Source organism: Podarcis pityusensis (assembly GCF_964106645.2).
Source record: "Podarcis pityusensis genome assembly, chromosome: 13".
In the NCBI taxonomy this organism is placed as follows: Eukaryota; Metazoa; Chordata; class Lepidosauria; order Squamata; family Lacertidae; genus Podarcis; species Podarcis pityusensis.
In genome coordinates this window covers 30050498-30073037 of record NC_138038.1, presented here as the reverse complement: position 1 = coordinate 30073037, position 22540 = coordinate 30050498, and the positions used below count along the sequence as shown (strand labels likewise).

At 39.2% G+C, this 22540-nt stretch overlaps 3 protein-coding genes across 3 annotated transcripts; all 3 read right to left on the bottom strand.

Annotated features, from left to right (window-relative positions):
• Positions 1 to 4988: 4988 nt before the first annotated feature.
• On the bottom strand, positions 4989 to 5813 carry LOC308460804 (olfactory receptor 10AG1-like; the record flags this gene model as incomplete). Its single annotated transcript, XM_080977339.1, has 1 exon — positions 4989 to 5813. One exon carries the CDS (start codon positions 5811 to 5813, stop codon positions 4989 to 4991), a length of 825 nt encoding a protein of 274 aa, XP_080833465.1.
• Positions 5814 to 9484: 3671 nt separating this feature from the next.
• LOC308460803 (olfactory receptor 10AG1-like) lies at positions 9485 to 10441 on the bottom strand (the record flags this gene model as incomplete). Its single annotated transcript, XM_080977338.1, has 1 exon — positions 9485 to 10441. One exon carries the CDS (start codon positions 10439 to 10441, stop codon positions 9485 to 9487), a length of 957 nt encoding a protein of 318 aa, XP_080833464.1.
• A 3351-nt stretch (positions 10442 to 13792) lies between these two features.
• LOC308460802 (uncharacterized protein) lies at positions 13793 to 21797 on the bottom strand (the record flags this gene model as incomplete). The annotated part of the gene is made up of 3 exons (XM_080977337.1): positions 13793 to 14761; positions 19537 to 19601; positions 20882 to 21797. 3 exons carry the CDS (start codon positions 21795 to 21797, stop codon positions 13793 to 13795), a joined length of 1950 nt encoding a protein of 649 aa, XP_080833463.1.
• Between the last annotated feature and the right edge of the window lie 743 nt (positions 21798 to 22540).

Genomic DNA, 22540 nt, shown 5'->3' with positions numbered 1-22540 from the left:
AGCAAAGCACAACACTTTTAAAAAAGCCATCACATGTTCAATACCATCACATTGTTATTATTGATGCTGCCAGAACTCATTCATGCAGATTATTTTTTAAGTCATAAAGTAATATATTTGCCCCTTGCATCAAAGCTTTTGAGGCTGGGATGGAGAAGTTGTGGTTTTCCAGCTGTTAGTGGACTATTTTCCATGTCTGTCACAGACAAAAGAACTCGGATTCCACTAAAACCTGGGGGTAACCCAAAGATCTCCCACCCATGTTTTACAGCGTGCTTCAGTATAAGCTCATCTGATCTGTTTGGTGAAGCAGACTTCAAATTGCAACCTCCTATTAGACATGAAATGGAAAGCACTCAGGTACAATGGGTTGTACTCAACACTGCTCTTCCACTCACAGAAGAGACTCTACTTGTGCATTGGAACTTAGATTCTCCTGAAGCACCCACACTCCCTCAAAACCTGCTCTAGGAGGTTCAGCAACCTTATGGAGCACTCTAGGGGAAGGGGGGCATGTGATCAGAAAATGAAACTGAAGTCCCATTGCTTGAATGCTATGAGCACTGTAACTTTTCTTCACTGTGATCTGTGGCTTTGTAGGTAGAGTAAGGTAAAACACTGAAAAACACACACTAGTTTGATTTGAATCGTTTATATTCCTTTATTTCTTCATTTCTTTCATGGCTTGAATTTTCTTGGTTGTAAAATAAAAATGAAGATAGATAGATGATAGAGATAGATAGATATAGATAGATAGATAGATAGATAGATAGATAGATAGATAGACAGAGAGGGAGATAGATAGATGATAGATGATAGATAGATAGATAGATAGATAGATAGATAGATGATAGATAGATAGATAGATAGATAGATAGATAGATAGATGATAGATGATAGATAGATAGATAGATAGATAGATAGATAGATAGATATACATATGATAGACGATAGATGATAGATGATAGATAGATAGATAGATAGATAGATGAAAGATAGATAGATGATAGAATATCTCACAGTTGAGATTCTCCTGACAGTATCTAGCTATAAAAGTGTCTCTCTTCATTACAGACACACATACCAGAATTAAAACACAGTCAATCGTGATCAAAAGTTCTTTGATTTAGATGTAACAATCATACCTTACTCCCATAAAATCTTACTTTGCAAAAGAAGTAACTGCTGTTTCGTGCGTCAGAGCGGTGCACAATGATGCAACAAACAAATATATTTTCATATATGTGATCTCATTCTCAATGCAACTGAATTTTGAAGGAATACATTTGGGAATTTTCTGCTAACTAATCCGTGGGGGTTAGAATGGCTAACCAAAAAAAAAAAAAAAAAGCATTTAATCTTGGGTGATGCAAGAAATTACAATTACTTCCAGAAACCTCACATTTTTATAGGGATTGAAAATACAGCTTTTTAATGCAATCTAAATTTCACCCATCTAATTTCCCGTGGGTAAAAGGGGCTGGACTCAAAACCTCTTTCAGGTTTTTTTCTACAACCAAGCAGTATATAAATTTTATGAAATAAATGAATGGATAGATAAAAAAGACTAGATAATCATGTTTGAATAGAATAAGATGAATGGAGTGGGTCATGCAGTGACCAATATGCATACCATTGGTATGCATACCAATAGCTGCATCCAGAACACTATACTTGAGTTATACACAGTCTTTCATCAGTCTAGATAATAATCTAAGGCAAATGAAGACCAGCTTTGAAGGGAGTGGAAGTTGCGGTTCAGCATGGCTGTAGTTATTCGGGGTGGACTCCCGGCTCCAGCCTGGCTGTGGGAGGAGCACTGGCTACTGGAGCTCACCCACAGTTGTAGCCACAAAATGACACTTGCTGAAAAAAAGACAGTTTTCAGTGCCAAAAGCTCATCACTGAAGGAGAGTGTTGGTGGCTGCAGTGGCAGTAGGGCCCTGGGTGGTACCTAACGTTTGTGTGGGATATACTCCCCACAGGGGAGAATTTTAGTAAAATCTAAAACGTGGTCATACACACACTTTGTGTGTGTCAGAACTAGGTCTGTGAGTAAATGGATACATAAGATTTATTGAGAAAAGATGTCAACTGGATGACAGCAATACACCAGAAAAACCATTGTTACTGAGTGTGCTTCACACTCAGCTGTTGAATAATCATGTAAGACACATGTAAAAAGCAGGTTCCTGTACAACAAACAATCTGCAAAAAGAAATAATCAAAGCACATGTGGATTTATAGTTAAAAGCAAGAATCCCTCCCAAATGATCACTGATATACAGACAGTCCAGGTTGCATTGGGTTGGGATCTGGTTGGCTTCCTGCAATAATGCAGCCACGAGGAGCATTTGAATCAAATATTTACATCCCCTTAATCAGCAGTTACGTCTTTGGTGTTTACTTTTCATCTTTTTTCTATGCTGCATTCTTCAGATATTCAGCTAGTTGGGTTTTGTTTTCTTATATGCTTTCTGCACTTCTTTATTTCTTAGGGTATATATAATTGGATTTAAAGCTGGAGTGACAACTGTGCGCATAAGAGCACTCATTTGGTCACTCTGTGAAGTGTAGCTGGACTTGGGCATTAAGTAGGTGAAGAGGCCTGACCCAACGAATAATGTCACAACCGTGAGGTTTGAGGAGCAAGTGGAGAAGGTGTTCCGCCTTTGCTCAGCAGAAGGAAGCTTAAGGATGGTTGAAATTATACAGACGTAGGAGAAGATAATCAGTAGGAATGGACTAATGATGAAAGAAATGGTCACTGCCATGATTGCAATCTCATTTTATAGGTTTCTGTGCATGCCATTTTCACCACTAGTAGGATATCACAAAAGAAGTGCTGGATGTGTTGAGAGCCACAGAAGGATAAGCTGAAGATCCATGCTGTCTGAGCAATTTGTACCCAGAAGGAAATAATCCACGCTGTGACTGCCAACTGTGTACATACTTGGTGATTTATGATTAGTGTGTAATGCAATGGATGACATATTGAAACATAGTGATCATATGCCATGGCTGCCTGGAGGCAGCATTCTGTCATCCCCAGGAAGGTAAAGGCATACATCTGAGCTGCACATCTAGCTTTCGAAATGCTTTTATGCTTTGTTTACAGATGTGCCAACATCTGGGGCACCACAATAGTGGTGTAACTAATTTCTAACCAAGAATGGTTTACCAGAAAGAAGTACATGGGAGTTTGAAGGGAATGGTTGAGTTTCACAATCAGAATTATGAGCATGTTCAGAACTCTGTTGCCAAATGTTCTGTTGGTTGGATCATGTGCAGATAAAATTTTTATAACTGATTCTCAAATGCCCCATTCACTTATTCTTTTCCTTAGGGTATATGTGATGGGGTTTAAAGCAGGAATCACTACAGTGTTCATAAAATAAATAATATTGTCACTCACCAGAGTGTAGCTGGATTGCGGCCTAATGGAGGCAAATAAGGCTTTCCCATAGAATAATTTCACTACCATGAAGTGTGAGGATCAGAATGAAATTCAAGGGTAGCCTAGATCATATGGATGTAGGAGAAAATGATCAGCAAGAATGGACAGCAACTTCATATTTGGAGGTGTCTATGCATAACATTTTTACTAGTGGAGGGATATCACAGAATAAGTGCTGCCCAAAATTAGTTCCTGACATTGGGTTGGTCAACAGTAGTACCTCTTGAGTTGTGTGAAAACCACTCTGAAGGAGTATTTACAGACAGAGAAGGCAGTCTCTGAGCTGGAGTTAGATTGAAAGATAAAGGTTATTGACTTTAAAGTATACAGAAATGCGAGAACTGTAAAGCTGAGTTTTAGTATAGGAGTAGTGGAGTTGTGAGGGAATGCTCTACTTAAACCTCAGTCAAGTAGGAAGAGGATGTATCTTCTAGTGAGAGAAGAATAATCCCATAATAGTTAGAAGGGGAATGAGTGCTGATGCCCTGGTCTGATATTCTACGTCAACTAGTTAAAAGGTAAAGGACCCCTGGATAGTTAAGTCCAGTCAAAGGTGACTATGGGCTGCACACACATCTCACATTTAAAGCCAAGGGTGTCATCGTTTATCCACAGACAGCTTTCTAGGTCATGTGGCCAGCATGACTAAACCGCTTCTTCTGCATCAGGACACTGTCACGAGTGCCAGAGCACCTGGACACACCATTTACCTTCCTGCTGCAGCAGTACAAATTTATCTACCTGCACTGGTATGCTCTCGCACTGCTATGTTAGCAGAAGCTGGGAAAGAGCAATGGGAGCTCACCCTGTTATGCAGGTTTAAACCTCAGACCTTCCGATTGACAAGCTCAGGAGGCTCCGTGGTTTAGACCACAGCACCACCCATGTGCCTAGCCACTAAGACTTCTAGAGATTTCTCAAGTTTGGGAAGGATAATTGGCAGAACTCACCTGACAGAAAGGACCAACCTGTTTCAGAATCTCCAGTTATTGAAACCTAAACTGTACCATGTCTGTGATAAGTTTAAGTACCTGAATAAAATCAAAGCTGTACACTAACTAACTTATTGAAAAGCCTGTGACATCTGATGAGTTCAGTGTGTGTATAGTTTGCTGTTTCTTTGAAGATTTCCAACTCCCATATTATTTCTGTTTATTATTCTTGTTGTGAATTAAATCCCCTTTCTGTTTAAATTCCATACAGTAAGTCTCCGAGTATGAGTTTCTTTAAAGAGGAAAAATACAGTATACAAATAGAAGTAAACTAATCATGCTGTAGAGGTTCCTATATAGCAAACAGTATAAGAAATCTAATCATCAAATAAGGTACAGATTTATGGTTAAATCAAAGAATCACTCCAAAATTATCGCTGAGGTACAGGCAATATAGGTTTCTGGGTTGGAATCAGGTTCATTTCTGTAATAACTGTTATAAATTAGACCATAACAATATACTTACAGCCATTTAATCAAAAATGATATGTCCTGCTTTTATTTATTTTTCTTGTTGCCATACTCCATGCTTCAGATTTTCAACTTGTTGGGTTCTGTACAGAGAACAACCGTGAAACTGTCTTCTTAAATGCTCCCTTCACTTCTTTATTTCTTAGGGTATATATTATGGGGTTCAAAAATGGACTGACAACTGTGTACATAAGAGAAATTATTTGGTCACTCCGCGGAGTGTAGCTGGACTTGGGAATTAAGTAGGTGAAGAGGCCTGACCCATAGAATAATGTCACCACCATGAGGTGTGAGGAGCAAGTGGAGAAGGCTTTTCTCCTTCCCTTAGCAGAAGGAAGTTTGAGGATGGTTGAAATTATACGGATGTAGGAGAGGATGATCAGCAGGAAAGGACTCATGATGAAAATAATAGACACTGCCATGACAAGAATCTCATTTTTGTAGGTGTCTGTGCATGCCGTTTTCATCACTGGTAGGATATCACAAAAGAAGTGCTGGATGTGTTTAGAACCACAGAAGGGTAAGCTGAAGATCCATGCTGTTTGAGCAACTTGTACCAATAAGCAAATAATCCACGCTGTGGCTGCCAGCTGTGTACAGACTTGGTGATTCATGATTTCTGTGTAGTGCAATGGGTGGCATATGGCAACATAGCGGTCATAGGCCATAGCTGCTAAGAGGCAACATTCTGTCAGCCCCAGCATGGCGAAGGCATACATCTGGGCTGCACATCTTGCTAGGGATATGCTTTTATGCTCTGTTAACAAATGTACCAGCATCTGGGGCACCACACTAGTGGTGTAACACATTTCTAAGAATGATAGGTTCACTAAGAATAAGTACATTGGAGTCTGCAGAGAAGGGTTGAGTTTTATGAGCAGAATAATGAGCATGTTTCCCAGCAAGGTGATTATGTATGTCACCAGAAAAACAAAAAACAGCAAGATTTGCAATTCAGCAAGATATGAAAACCCCTCCAGAATGAACTCATTCAGATTGGTCTCATTCTCACCTAGTTGATCCATAGAATGCTTAACCTGTATGGAAAAGGAAAAGATATATACAGATCATTAATTAAATCTGGTAATTATAGTAGAGCTATCTGGAGCATCCAAAAGGCCCATCTAGTGCATAATCCTAATTTCACTGTGGCAAAACAGAAGCCTACGGGAAGCCTTCAAACAGGACAATAATGCAATAGCTCTCTTCCCAATAGGATTACTATCTGTGACAATGGAAGTAAGATAAAGGGGGAAGGGGGGCATGTGATCATAAAATGAAGTCCCATTGGTTGAATGCTATGAGCACTGTACCTTTTCTTCACTGTGATCTGTGGCTTTGTAGGTAGAGTAAGGTAAAACACTGGAAAACACACACTAGTTTGATTTGAATCGTTTATATTCCTTTATTTCTTCATTTCTTTCATGGCTTGAATTTTCTTGGTTGTAAAATAAAAATGAAGATAGATAGATGATAGAGATAGATGATAGATAGAGAGAGAAAGAGAGAGAGATATGATAGAATATCTCACAGTTGAGATTCTCCTAACAGTATCTAGCTATAAAAGCATTACAGACAAACGTACCAGAATTAAAACACAGTCAATCATGATCAAAAGTTCTTTGACTTAGATGTAACAATCATACCTTAGGCCCATAAAATCTTACTTTGCAAAAGAAGTAACTGCTGTTTCGTGCGTCAGAGCGGTGCACAATGATGCACCAAACAAAGATATTTTCATATATGTGATCTCATTCTTGATGCAACTGAATTTCGAAGGAATACGTTTGGGAATTTTCTGCTAACTAATCCATTGGGTAAGAATGGCTAACAAAAAATATATACATTTAATTTATCTAAGAAAGATAGGTTTACCAAAAAGAAGTACATGGGAGTTTGAAGGGAATGGTTGAGTTTCACAAGCAGAATTATGAGCATTTTCCCAACTCTGTTGCCAAATGTTCAGTTGGTTGGATCATGTGCAGAGAAATTTTTTATAACTGATTCTCAAATGCTCTATTCACTTCTTTTTCTTAGGGTATATGTTATGGGGTTTAAAGAAGGAATCATTACAGTGTTCATAAAATAAATAATTTTGTCACTCACCAGAGTGTAGCTGCATTGGGGCCTAATGGAGGCAAATAAGGCTGTCCCATAGAACAATTTCACTACCATGAAGTGTGAGGATCAGAATGAAATTTAAGGGTAGCCCAGATCACACTGACCAGATGCTTGGAAGCTGTAGCTGGATGGTTTAGTGGGAGCCGATTGAAACTAAATCCTTCGAAGACAGAGGTCCTATGGCTAGGTCGGGATGGCATGGGGATGAGGGACCAACTCCCTTCTCTTGCGGGGGCCCAATTAGTGCCATTGCCTTCTGTTAAGAGTTTGGGTGTAATCCTTGACACCTCCCTTTCCATGGAGGTGCAGGTTACAGCAACAGCCAAGGCGACATTTTTCCACCTTCGCCACATCAAGCAGTTGGTCCCTTACCTTTCCCGCCCCGACCTGGCCACAGTGATACATGCGACGGTCATCTCCAGGCTTGACTACTGTAATTCGCTCTACGCGGGGCTGCACTTGAAGCTGTCCCAGAAACTCCAGCGGGTGCAGAATGCTGCAGAGAGGCTCCTCACAGGGTCTCTGCCATGGGAGCATATTCACCCAGTGCTTTTCCAGCTGCACTGGCTCCCGGTGGAGTACAGGGTCAGATTTAAGGTGCTGGTTTTGACCTTTAAAGCCCTTCACGGCCTAGGACCCTCGTACCTACGGGACCGCCTCTCCCGGTATGCCCCACGGAGAGCCTCAAGCTCCATAAATAGCAACACCCTAGTGATCCGAGGCCCTAAGGAAGTTATATTAGCTTCAACCAGAGCCAGGGCCTTTTCAACTCTGGCTCCGGCCTGGTGGAACGCTCTGCCTCATGAGACCAGGGCCCTGCAGGATCTGATTTCTTTCCGCAGGACCTGTAAGACAGAGTTGTTTCACCTGGCCTTTGGCTTGGAGCCAATTTGATTCCCTTCCCCTCTTTCTTTTTTCTTTTCCTTTCTCCTCCTGTGATGAGGCTACATTTTAATGTTTCATTATTTTAATGCTGTATTTTAATTTTGTTTTTAAGTTGTATTCATTCAACTTGTTTTTATTATTGCTTGTTAGCAACTTCATATTTGGAGGTGTCTATGCATACCATTTTTACTAGTGGAGGGACAGTGTACCTCTTGAGTTGTGTGAAAACTACTCTGAAGGAATATTTACAGCCAGAGAAGGCAGTCTCTGATCTGGGAGTTAGATTGAAAGATAAAGGTTATTGTCTTTAAGAGTATACATAAACATGAGAACTGGAAAGCTGAATTTTAGTGTAGGAGTAGTGGAGTTGTGTGGGCAGGGGTACCTTTACCTTTACTAGTGGAGTTGTGAGGGAATGCTCTACTTAAACCTCAGTGAAAAAGGAAGAGGGTGTATCTTCTAGTGAGAGAAGAATAATCCTAAACTAGTTAGAAGGGGAATGAGTGCTGATTCCCTGGTCTGATATTCTAAGTCTACTAGGTAAAAGGTAAAGGACCCCTGGATAGTTAAGTCCAGTCAAAGGTGACTATGGGGCACATGATCATCTCACTTTTCAGGCCGAGGGTGTCATCGTTTATCCACAGACAGCATTATAGGTCATGTGGCCAGCATGACTAAACCGCTTCTGCTGCAACAGGACACTGTCATGTGTGCCCGAGCACATGGAAACACAATTTACCTTCCTGCTGCAGCGGTACCTATTTATCTACTTGCACTGGTATGCTCTCACACTGCTAGGTAGCAGAAGCTGGGACAGAGCAATGGGAGCTTACCCTGTTATGCAGGTTTAAACCACAGACCCTCCGATTGACAAGCTCAGGAGGCTCAGTGGTTTAGACCACAGCACCACCCATGTGCCTAGCCACTAAGACTTCTAGAGATTTCTAAAGTTTGGGAAGGATAATTGGCAGAACTCACCTGACAGAAAGGACCAACCTGTTTCAGAATCCCCAGTTATTGAAACCTAAACTGTACCATGTCTGTGATAAGTTTAAGTACCTGAATAAAATCAAAGCTGTACACTAAACAACTTATTGAAAACCTGAGACATCTGATGAGTTCAGTGTGTGTATAGTTTGCTGTTTCTTTGAAGATTTCCAACTCCCATATTATTTCTGTTTATTATTCTTGTTGTGAATTAAATCCCTTTTCTGTTTAAATTCCATACAGTAAGTCTCCGAGTATGAGTTTCTTTAAAGAGGAAAAATACAGTATACAAATAGAAGTAAACTAATCATGCTGTAGAGGTTCCTATATAGCAAACAGTATAAGAAATCTAATCATCAAATAAGGTACAGATTTATGGTTAAATCAAAGAATCACTCCAAAATTATCGCTGAGGTACAGGCAATATAGGTTGCTGGGTTGGAATCAGGTTCATTTCTGTAATAACTGTTATAAATTAGACCATAACAATATACTTACAGCCATTTAATCAAAAATGATATGTCCTACTTTTATTTATTTTTCTTGTTGCCATACTCCATGCTTCAGATTTTCAACTTGTTGGGTTCTGTACAGAGAACAACCGTGAAACTGTCTTCTTAAATGCTCCCTTCACTTCTTTATTTCTTAGGGTATATATTATGGGGTTCAAAAATGGACTGACAACTGTGTACATAAGAGAAATTATTTGGTCGCTCCACGGAGTGTAGCTGGACTTGGGAATTAAGTAGGTGAAGAGGGTTGTCCCAAAAAATAGTGTCACCACCATGAGGTGTGAGGAGCAAGTGGAGAAGGCTTTTCTCCTTCCCTTAGCAGAAGGAAGTTTGAGGATGGTTGAAATTATACAGATGTAGGAGAGGATGATCAGCAGGAAAGGACTCATGATGAAAATAATAGACACTGCCATGACAAGAATCTCATTTTTGTACGTATCTGTGCATGCCATTTTCATCACTGGTAGGAAATCACAAAAGAAGTGCTGGATGTGTTTAGAACCACAGAAGGGTAAGCTGAAGATCCATGCTGTTTGAGCAACTTGTACCAATAAGCAAATAATCCACGCTGCGGCTGCCAGCTGTGTACAGACTTGGTGATTCATGATTTCTGTGTAGTGCAATGGGTGGCATATGGCAACATAGCGGTCATAGGCCATAGCTGCCAAGAGGCAACATTCTGTCAGCCCCAGCATGGCGAAGGCATACATCTGGGCTGCACATCTTGCTAGGGATATGCTTTTATGCTCTGTTAACAAATGTACCAGCATCTGGGGCACCACACTAGTGGTGTAACACATTTCTAAGAATGATAGGTTCACTAAGAAGAAGTACATTGGAGTCTGAAGAGAAGGGTTGAGTTTTATGAGCAGAATAATGAGCATGTTTCCCAGCAAGGTGATTATGTATGTCACCAGAAAAACAAAAAACAGCAAGATTTGCAGTTCAGCAAGATATGAAAACCCCTCCAGAATGAACTCATTCAGATTGGTCTCGTTCTCACCTAGTTGTTCCATAGAATGCTTAACCTGTATGGAAAAGGAAAAGATATATACAAATCATGTATTAAATCAGGTAATTATAGTAGAGCTATCTGGAGCATCCAAAAGGCCCATCTAGTGCATAATCCTAATTTCACTGTGGCAAAACAGAAGCCTACGGGAAGCCTTCAAACAGGACAATAATGCAATAGCTCTCTTCCCGATAGGATTACTGTCTGTGACAATGGAAGTAAGATAAAGCCATTATGACTAGCAGCCATTGAAACTTTCTCGAGTGTAATTAGGGTAATCTTACTGGAGGCAAAAAAGTTCCCAAATTTTCCTTAATTCCTTCTCAGAGTTTGGAGTTCTAAATTACCTGGCTTTCTCCCTGGAAATAAAACCAATACGTTCAAAAATTCTCCCATAGTTCCCTTCATATTTCTCAATCTTTCAATGAGCACTGTGTAGACACAATTTTGTTCCATTTTCAGCTTCCTCATATATCCCCGCTCTTTCCAAGTGCATGCACATTGCTAGTTTACAGATGTACATGTTGAGAAAAAAGTGGAAGAAAGAAGCAGTGTTATGCTTTCTTGCTGTTGACCAAAAACTGTGGTCAATGATGCAGCTCTTTAAATATTAACAAATCTATTGTTACATAATTGTTCATGGTCAATAATCCACCATGCTTCTGATGACTTGTATGAATTCCTTAAAAAAGCATAAAAGAGTAAACTTGATCCAGCTGTACATGCATTTGGATTATGGTTATAACCAGTTGTGTTTTATCACTGTACAGAGCCACATTATATCTCAGCAAAGCACAACACTTTTAAAAAAGCCATCACATTTTCAATACCATCACATTGCTATTATTGATGCTGCCAGAACTCATTCATGCAGATTATTTTTAAAGTCACAAACTAATTTCTTTGCTGCTTGCATCAAATTTTTTAAGGTTGGGATGAAGAACCTGTGGTTTTCCAACTATTAGTGGACTATTTTTCATTTCAGTCAGGGACAATGGAACTCGGATTCCACTAAAACATGGGGGCCACCCACAGAGCTTCCACCCATGTTTTACAGCGTGCTTCAGTATCAGCTCATCTGAACTGTTTGGTGAAGCAGTCTTCAAATTGCAATCGCCTATTAGCCATGAACCTTCCAACCTAGCAGTTCGAAAGCATGTCAAAGTGCAAGTAGATAAATAGGTACCACTCCGGCAGGAAATAAAAGGTATTTCCATGTGCTGCTCTGGTTCGCCAGAAGCGGCTTAGTCATGCTGGCCATATGACCCAGAAGCTGTACACTGGCTCCCTCGGCCAATAAAGCAAGATGAGCGCCGCAACCCCAGAGTCGGTCATGACTGGATCTACTGGTCAGGAGTCCTATTAGCCATGAAATGGAAAGCTCTCAGGTACAATGGGTTGTACTCAACACTGCTGTTCCACTCACAGAAGACACTCCACTTGTGCATGGGAACTTAGATTCTCCTGAAGCATCCACACACCCTCAAAACCTGCTCTAGGAGGTTCAGCAACCTTATGGAGCACACTGGGGGAAGGGGGGGGCATGTGATCAGAAAATGAAACTGAAGTCCCATTGCTTGAATTCTATGAGCACTGTAACTTTTCTTCACTGTGATCTGTGGCTATGTAGGTAGAGTAAGGTAAAACACTGAAAAACACACACTAGTTTGATTTGAATCGTTTATATTCCTTTATTTCTTCATTTCTTTCATGGCTTGAATTTTCTTGGTTGTAAAATAAAAATGAAGATAGATATATGATAGAGATAGATGATAGATAGATAGATAGATAGATAGATGATAGATAGATATAGATGATAGATAGATGATAGATAGATAGATAGATGATAGATAGATAGATGATAGATAGATAGATAGATAGATAGATAGATATAGATGATAGATAGAGATAGATAGAGATAGATGATAGAATATCTCACAGTTGAGATTCTCCTAACAGTATCTAGCTATAAAAGCATTACAGACAAACATACCAGAATTAAAACACAGTCAATCGTGATCAAAAGTTCTTTGACTTAGATGTAACAATCACACCTTAGGCCCATAAAATCTTACTTTGCAAAAGAAGTAACTGCTGTTTCGTGTGTCAGAGCGGTGCACAATGATGCACCAAACAAAGATATTTTCATATATGTGATCTCATTCTTGATGCAACTCAATTTTGAAGGAATACGTTTGGGAATTTTCTGCTAACTAATCCATGGGGGTAAGAATGGCTAACAAAAAAATATATGCATTTAATCCTTGGGTGATGCAAGAAATTACAATTACTTCCAGAAACCTCACATTTTTTATAGGATTTGAAAATACAGCTTTTCAATGCAATCTAAATTTCACCCATCTAATATCCTGTGGACTCAAAACTTCTTTCAGGTTTTTTCTACAACCAAGCAGTATATAAATTTTATGAAATTAATGAATGGATGGATAAAAAAGACTAGATAGTCATGTTCGGTTAGATTAACATGAATGGAGTGGGTCTTGCAGTGCATTGTATGCACACCAACAGCTGCATCCGGAACACTATACAAGGACTTGCGTTATACAAAGTCCTCCATCAGTCTAGATAATAATCTAAGGCAAATGAAGACCAACTTCAAAGGGAGTGGAAGTTGCGGTTCAGCATGGCTGTAGTTATTTGGGGTGTCCTCCCGGCTCCAGCCTGGCTGTAGAAGGAGCACTGGCTGTTGTGGGGCGCACTGGCTCCTGGAGCTCACCCACAGTTGTAGCCACAAAATTACACTTGCTGAAACAAGGAAAGTTTTCAGTGCCAAAAGCTCATCACTGAAGGAGGGTGTTGGGGGCTGCAGTGGCAGTAAGGCCTTGGGTGGCACCTAATGTGTGTGTGGGAGATACTCCCCACCGCCTTCCCCACAGGGGAGAATTTTAGTAAAATCTAAAACGTGGTCATACACACACTTTGTGTGTGTCAGAATTGGGTCTGTGAGTAAATGAATGCCTAAGATTTATTGAGAAAAGATGTCAACTGGATGACAGCAATAAACCAGAAAAACCATTGTTACTGATTATACTTCACACTTAGCTCTTTAATAATCATATAAGACACATGTAAAAAGCAGGTTCCTGTACAACAAACAGTCTACAAAAAGAAATAATCAAAGCACATGTAGATTTATAGTTAAAAGCAAGAATCCCTCCCAAATGATCACTGATATACAGACAGTCCAGGTTGCATTGGGTTGGGATCTGGTTTGCTTCCTGCAATAATGCAGCCACGAGCCGCATTTGAATCAAATATTTACATCCCCTTAATCAGTAGTTACGTCTTTGGTGTTTACTTTTCATCTTTTTTCAATGCTGCATTCTTCAGATATTCAGCTAGTTGGATTTTGTGGAGAGAAGACCCTTGCAATTGTTTTCTTATATGCTTTCTGCACTTCTTTATTTCTTAGGGTATATATAATGGGATTTAAAACTGGAGTGACAACTGTGTACATAAGAGCACTCATTTGTTCACTCTGTGAAGTGTAGCTGGACTTGGGCATTAAGTAGGTGAAGAGGCCTGACCCAAAGAATAATGTCACCACTGTGAGGTGTGAGGAGCAAGTGGAGAAGGCTTTCCGCCTTTGCTCAGCAGAAGGAAGCTTAAGGATTGTTGAAATTATACGGATGTAGGAGAGGATAATCAGTAGGAATGGACTCATGATAAAAGTGATGGTCACTGCCATGACTGCAATCTCATTTTTGTAGGTATCTGTGCATGCCGTTTTCACCACTGGTAGGATATCACAAAAGAAGTGCTGGATGTGTTGAGAGCCACAGAAGGGTAAGCTGAATATCCATGCTGTTTGAGCCACTTGTACTAAGAAGCAAATAATCCATGCTGCGGCTGCCAACTTTGTACAGACTTGGTGATTCATGATTACTGTGTAGTGCAATGGGTGGCATATGGCAACATAGCGGTCATATGCCATAGCTGCCAGGAGGCAACATTCTGTCAGCCCCAGAATGGTGAAGGCATACATCTGGGCTGCACATCTAGCTTTGGAAATGCTTTTATGCTTTGTTAACAGATGTGCCAACATCTGGGGCACCACACTAGTGGTGTATCCTATTTCTAAGAAAGATAGGTTTACCAAAAAGAAGTACATGGGAGTTTGAAGGGAATGGTTGAGTTTCACAAGCAGAATTATGAGCATGTTTCCAACTAAGGCAGTAATGTACATCAGCAGAAAAAACAAAAACAGCAAGATTTGCCATTCAGCAAGGTATGAAAACCCTACCAGGATGAACTCATTTAGACTGGTCTGGTTCTCAGCTAGCTCTTCCATAGAATGGATATCCTGTATGGAAGAGGAAAAGGCACATCTAGATTATTAATTAAATCAGATAATTACACTATTGATACTGGTCTGGCTTGCATGTCACACCAGGCAAAAATATAATTTAGGATACAGGAATTCTACAAATCCATAGTTAGTCTGGAGAAAGTTAGGGCATTAGAGTGGCTTCAAATCTCATGGCATGGCATGGCAGCAAAGTGATCAGAGAAGAACAACGTAGATTAAATTTTCTTCCTGGAAGCCCCCATTCTCATATGTTGATGCTAAATTATGGTTTGCTTAGCCTGGCATGCAGACCAAACCATTATCTTTCCCACTCCCTCATTTTCAATCTTTCTCAGAACTGTTTTGTTAATGAATGTAATTACCCCACAAACCTCATACACAAATGCCTTTGAACTTGGATTAAGAATCGTCTAAGTTATCACATGCTTGAATTCAAAACAGATTTTGCAAAATCCTTAGGAATTTAAGAAGTGCCTGCTGAATCAGCCAAAAGAGCCATGTGGTTCATCATTCTGTTCTTACAGTGGCTTTCTATAAGACCCCAAAGAGGGTGTGAATACAATAGCATTCATAAATGGGCATTGTTCCCAAATTTTCCTAATTTATTCTCAGACTTTGGGATGTATTACCTGAAGTAAAATGAATGGATTCAGAATTCTCTCTTGGGTCCTTTTATATTTTACAATTTTCTACTTTCTAGCACTACGTGTGCATAGTTTTGTTTCACTTTCAGCTTTCTCATATATTCCCACCTCCCAATCTTCCACATGTTGATAATGTATAGCTGTACATATTGTGAAAAAGTGCAGAAAAAGCACTTTCCTGGGTAGATTTTTTGGTGAAGCAAAAATAGTGGTTTGGCTTACAGTTCATTAAATACTAGCAAATTTATAATTGCATAAGTTTTTGTGGTCTACAGTGCATAGTTGAATGTGTTGACTTGTATGCATTGCTAAAACAGTGTAAAGAAGTAAACTTGATCCAATTGTACATGCAGTTGGATAAAGATTCTTATAAGTGAAGGAACTCACTGCATTAAAACAACACAATTTTGTTATGTGATATCATGGTCAGTGCAAACACATCATGAATAATGGTGCTGCTGGAAATCAAAACTAATCAGTTCATAAGTCAAATATAGTAGGTTTCAAATTCTCAAATATATAGTATGCCCTGATCCAATCATGTGAACTTTAATCCTGAATTAGGAACTGTCCTGAGATAACCCTGTGAGAGGAAAGGCAGTCTAGAAAACTGCTAAGTAAGAAAATATTTTGTAATTCAAAGCAAATCTGATTATGAGTTAATTTTTACTTTCTGTGTTTATATGGCTCTTAGTGAATTTACAGAATTATGAGGTGGTCCAATGACTTTATATCCATTCTCTTATTTGTTTTCTTTAGCTTTTTCAAAACTAAAATCTCTCTAAGCAGTTAGAAAGCACAGATCCTGCCACACATATTCAAAATGAGGCCATTAATGTCACTGGAAATGGCATAATGTGATTGTGTAACAACATCTCCAGGGGCTGCATGGAATTGAGAGAGACAGAGAGGGGAGAGAGGTCTATCCCTGTTTGATTTTTTGCAGAATACACCTTCTTTTTCATTGGAAATAATGTGCAAGGAACCCTTTTAAAAACAAGCAGCTTGCTAAAAATTGTTTGGGTAACCTTGTATTACTGCATCCAACTTACTGAAGGTATTAATGACATTGCAAGCTCATTTGATAGAGTCTGTTTGCCAAACAGTAATCAAGAATAGTGGGTAGATGCCAATTAATATGTTGCACTCTTTTCTTACTCCGGCTTTCAAAGCATCACAACATTCTCAACTGTCTTAAAAACATAATAAATGGGCATAGTCTGTGACAATTCCAGTGTGAGTCAACATAATTGTCATCTCTTGGACTAATGTACAGATTTAAATTTGATTATTCATCAGCTCTCACGCTTTCCAAATGTCCCAAATGCGAGTCATCCTCCTTGCAGGTAGAATAATTTAAAAAGAGAGACGTCAAGTGGCACCCACGAGTCTGCTTTGAATCATTTGCATTTTATTCATTAATTATGTCTCTTTCCCTTTCTTTTCCTCATTTGTTTATTTCCCTCACCTTTACTTTTCTTGATTATGATTCTAAATGAATCAAAATAAATATACATATGATCCCATTGTCGGGAGTTTGCTAGGAACTGGATCTTGTTGTCAACATTGCCGTCCTTAATACACACACACCAGAATGGCTGCTTACTGTCTTGTCAGTCAGTGGCAGTTGCAGCCTGACGTGGCACCTCCTCTCTCCCCCAGACATGCAGACCATTTTAGATTGTTTCCCAATCCCCTCCGGCCACTGTGGAGGCTCACGGGTTTCCACCTGTCCCTCAAATAAGGCAATCCATGGCAGCCCTGGGGTGGCATGGACATCTGCTTATCCCGGCCAACCACTTAGCACAGCATCCAGTCGGCTGGGAACATCCTTAATACACATACACACACCTCAACACCAGAATTAAAACACAGGCAAGCGTATTCATGTTTCATCAGAATTTATGACCTTTGATTTAGATTTAACAATTATACCCCCCCACGCCCTTAAAAACTTACTTTGCAGAATGAGTGCTTGCTCTTTCTTGCTCCAAAACAGTGAAAAATGGAGTTCCAAACATAGGTATTTTCATAGATGTGCTCTCACCCTCAATACAGCTCAGGATTGAAGGAAAGTGTTGGGAATACCCTGCCAATGAATTCATGGAAGCAACAAAATTCTATGTATTTAATCCACTAAATAGAAGTGGTGTTATCTCTAAAGTTGCAAGGAACATCAAATTATTTACAAAAATCCTATGTTTCCAAAGCCATTTAAGATACAATTTTCCAATGGCTTTTCATATATTTAGCATTTCTAAATTCTTAATGTATACTGCTTTTAGTTTCCCCCCCTTTTATAATCAGACCATGTGTATGATTTTTATGAAATAAATAATTTATCTTTGTGTGACTATTCAACAGACACATGTTCAGAGGAAGCATAAGAGTGGTAGCAAGTCCTGCTTCCGACCTACACATTTGCTAGAACATCAGCATGTTTTCTACCAGGTGTGCAGCATTAGCTTTGCTAAACTGGAGCATTGCTCCACCACCCGCCCTAATATTGCACATTTTATATGGATGTTTGAAGTGAAGTCACTAGGCACAAGCCGATGCTCACATCTAGGTGGAATTTTGATGTATTCACTGTATTTATGCCATCCAATGCTTGAGGGAACCTAATTCCACAGGGAAAGTGTTGGGAGCCTTCTTCTGATAAAATCCATCAGGGATAGAATGATAATAAAACAGTGTTGTAGGGAAATTCAGGTCAAAAGACCTCTAGAGAGTTCTGCATGAGAGTGCTACATGCAGAAATATATTTTCCCTTTTGGTATGGAGATGAAACAGTCAATATCATCACAAACTCATTCATTAATGCTTGGTAGGGAAGAATCTGGAAATTATGCTTGGTGTATTAGAATACAATGAATAGGCATTTGCTAAAGCTACCCTTTTAGGTAAATTCCCATCAGTATTTCTAGTGCTGGTTGACAAGCTTTCAACTCCCACAGTTCAATTTTGAGGCCTCTCTTCCACAGCTTTCCTCTCTATTCCCAAAAATGGGGATGGAGAACCTGACCACTGGCAATGCTGCCTTTGGTAAAACAAAACAGAGCAGAGTTTTCATCATCACAGAGTAAGCATTAATCAAATGTGAATATTATTGTTATCAGGTGTGCAATGTTGCAACCACACACTGTGACATTATGGTGCAACAGGTCTGGAGACAAAACTCATTTCTAGTAAGAATACGGGGGGGAGAGAGAGAGAGAGTAAGTAGCTAGAGTCAAGTGCAAAGACACAATCTGGAATGTGAAATCTGTGGGCATTTAAGCATTTTCTGGTCTTATAGAATGTGTGTGTGTGTGTGTGTGTGTGTGTGTGTGTGTGTATCACCCCACCTTTATTTATGCCTCAACTCAATGTAGCATATATGTTTCCTTATTTTATCCTCACAACCATATGTGAGGGAGTTTAGATTAAAGAGCAGTGATTGTCCCATGGTCACCCAGTGAGCTTCATGGCTGAACAAGGACTTGATTCTGAGTATCTTCAGTTCTATTCTGACATTGCAACTAATACATTACTGAAAGGATCTGTGAAACAGGAATGGAATACAAATTTGATTTGGTTCACATTTTAATTTGAATCTACATAATCCATACTTCCTGAAACAATATTTTAAACAAAATGCTGCTATCCTTTGAAATCTCTTTAAACTTCTCTGAATTTTGCCATACAGTTCTCCAATAAATAACCTGTACACAAATGTGTATTCTAGGGGAAAGTATACCTAGAAAGGCATATTTTTTTAGTGAAAATAATGCAGAAATTGCATTCTGTTGGGGAAGATTGCTTGTAAAAATGTATATATTAAGGTATATCCTTTATTTTGTGTTTTATTAAAGCTTTTTTATCCCACCATTCTGGTACAAAAGGCACTTTGCATTTGAAGTCACAATGCCATTTTAAAAACACCTAGCAATATAAAAAGGAAGCAGCAATTGAAACAAAAATTAGAATCATTATGCGCTACATATAAAATAAAATCTGTAGGAATGAAATGGTGTTTTAATAAACAATGAAAAGCTGTGAAGGGGTGGTGGGCATATCATGTTTCATAATATATCTGCAGCCATTAAGGTTTCCTCTCCTGGTTCCATTCAAGTGTGCTTTTACTGTAAGCTGAAAATTGTCTTTCTCAACTCTGTTCATTTGAATGATTTGTGTATAGCGCTCCATACCTGTACTCAGAGCAAATTCAGTATAGAATGTTAGGGATACAAATTAAAGAAGAACACTGCAAGTCATTAACAAAGAGAGGTTTGACATGAAATACATTGCAGATATGATATCAGGTGTAGGACAGTGGAGCATGGCTTGGCTAAAATGTCCCAAAGAGTCACAAAATCTTTTATGTTTGGATTTCATTGAAAAGCTCCATACTATTCTGGAAGCCTTTAAGTCTTCACTCCACCAGTTAGGACAAATGGACATAATTCAATTCAATTTCTCTGGACAATCTTAATTTCCAAGAGTAAATGCTTTCTCTTCCCCCCCAATGTCTTAACTGCCAATTGCACTTCTACGTTCCGTAGGCTATAGATGATAGTGTTGAGAGCTGGTGCATTTTGTGAAGTTTGCATATCAGAAATATGGCAAGCAGTTGGTGAAAGATGCTCATGGGAGTAGGGGTGGCAGTCTCCTGTCCACAGATCCTCTTTTCCAAATGGTGCCAATATCCTTCCCAAGACTGGGGATCCAAGATTAGAGTTATCCATGAAATGTCTAAAAGAACTCTTAGCAGTGAAGGTTTCCATGTTACGTCAATCCTTAGCATTGGGGTATTAGTTATTTAAAATACAGAATTGCCATCTCTTTTATTCACCTTTCTGTTACCTTTGGAACAAAAGTGCCTGAAACATATTGGTTCCCAACATCATAATGATGGAAGTTAACCAGAGGAATATTTTGAAGAATTCACCTGTGAATGACTTCAGTTCTAAAAAAATTACCAAAATTTGCCTAAAGTGGGATTTTAAGGTACATCTAAGGTTGTGCTCAAGAAATTATCAGTGAAGACAAAATATCTATCATCCATCTATCATCTATCGTCTGTCATCTGTCGTCTATCATCTATCATCTATCAATCATCTATCTAATCTAATCTATCTATCTACTTTGGATCATGCATACCACTATACTGAAATGATCACATACAAGTTAGTTTATCAAGGTTCCATATTTATTTGCAACTTTCACTACTGGCAGTTACAAAACAATGCACCATTATTATTATTTTTGGAAACTAAGGTTAGAGGACGTCACATGCCTATCGGGAATATTTAGCATCATATGGTAAAACAGAAATCACATGTCTCTCAGCTTATCACACACCGTGTAACATTTTATTTTAAAGAAAGTTCAGTTGTCTTGATACACCATTTATTAACAGTGTGTCTCAGTTAATCTCAGTTCTTGTTAAAGGTCCGAACTTTATAATGTTATCTAATTAATAACTTACTTATTGCTCTTTTCACTTCTTTGTTCCGTAGGCTATAAATGATAGGGTTAAGCGTTGGAGTTATGATATTGTAGAGAACCCCAACAAGCTGGTCCTTTTCCAGTGAGTAGCTGGAGGTAGGTCGAAAATATGTGAATATCCCAGAGCAGTAGAACAGAATCACAACCGTGACATGAGATACGCAGGTGGAAATGGCCTTGTGACGATGTCCTTTTTGCCGATTGTTGAAAACAGCATGAAGAATCAACGAGTAGGAGATCAGAGTAAAGAAAAAAGGGCTAAAACCTACAAATACACCCACTGTGAAAAGTGCCACTTCATTAATTGATGTGTCGGAGCATGAAATGCTCAGCAATGGAGGAATGTCACAGTAAAAATGACTGATCACATTAGATCTGCAGAAAGACAGTCGGAATGTGAGTGCTGTATGGAGAGTAGCATTGAAGAAGCCACAAGCCCAGGATACTGCAGTCAGCTGGAGACAGGTCCATTTAGTCATGAATCTTGCATAGACCAATGGGTGACATATAGCAAAGTACCGATCCAAAGCCATGGAGGCAAGAAGAAATCCCTCAGCACCCGCCAATGAGATAAGAAAATACATTTGTGCTGCACAATCCAGTAAGGAAATGTGTGGAGATTGGACCCAAAGATCTATGAGCATTTTAGGGAGAGTCACGGAGATGTAACAGATATCTAGGAAGGAGAGATTGCCAAGAAAGAAATACATAGGTGTGTGGAGGGACTGATTTAATAGACACACAGTGATGATGACTGAGTTGCCCAAGAAGCACATAATATACATTGTGAGGAAGAGGATGGTGAGCAAGGACTTCCCTCTTTTAATAGTTACAAATCCCAGAAGTACAAATTCTGTTATTGATGTTTGGTTGTTAAAGAAGGATGATGTGCCCATGGTGTCTTATCTGAATATTACAGTTAGGAGAGTGCTATTTTAGAAAATTCAGTACTATTCAGCATTATCAGTGAAAGCTTTCCAGGCATAATGCAACTATATAGACTGTATCACCTTCATGGCTTTCCGTATGCAACAAATTCCACTGTGGTTGTACCTGAAAAGCAAATTGTTACACTCACTGTCCATGAGCAAATATCACACGTATGAAGGTTAACAGGATTTGCTACCCCCTCCCCTTATATACTTAGGTCAGTTTGATCTTTTTAGGACTCAAACTCCGGCCCTCAGCTGGAAGGAAAAAGGAAACTTTGCACAATCTGGAAGAGAGTGAAAGAAGAAAAGAGTGGTAAAGGAACTAAAGACCTTGCAGCTGAGCTTTCCATGCAACTTCTGGTTGCTGCCAAAACTGTGTTAACCACATATTGGAAAGCTCCTACATTACCACCCGTTGGAGGATGGCTTATTAAATAATTAAATAAATAAATGCATAAATGTTGGGATAGATAAGCTGATGTTGTAGATAAAATTGCATTATTACCCGAGGAAAAAATAAACCAGTTCCTCCAGTTTCAGGATGTGTGTTTTCGTATGGGAGAATCAAACCATTTTATAACACACTAGAATTTACACTAAAAATTTGTCCCATTACATATAATTTGTTTGTGTAAATATGATAATAGAGTAGGAAAATATTGACCAGCCAAGCCCATAGCATGGCTTCCTGGCAGGAAGTGTGCATT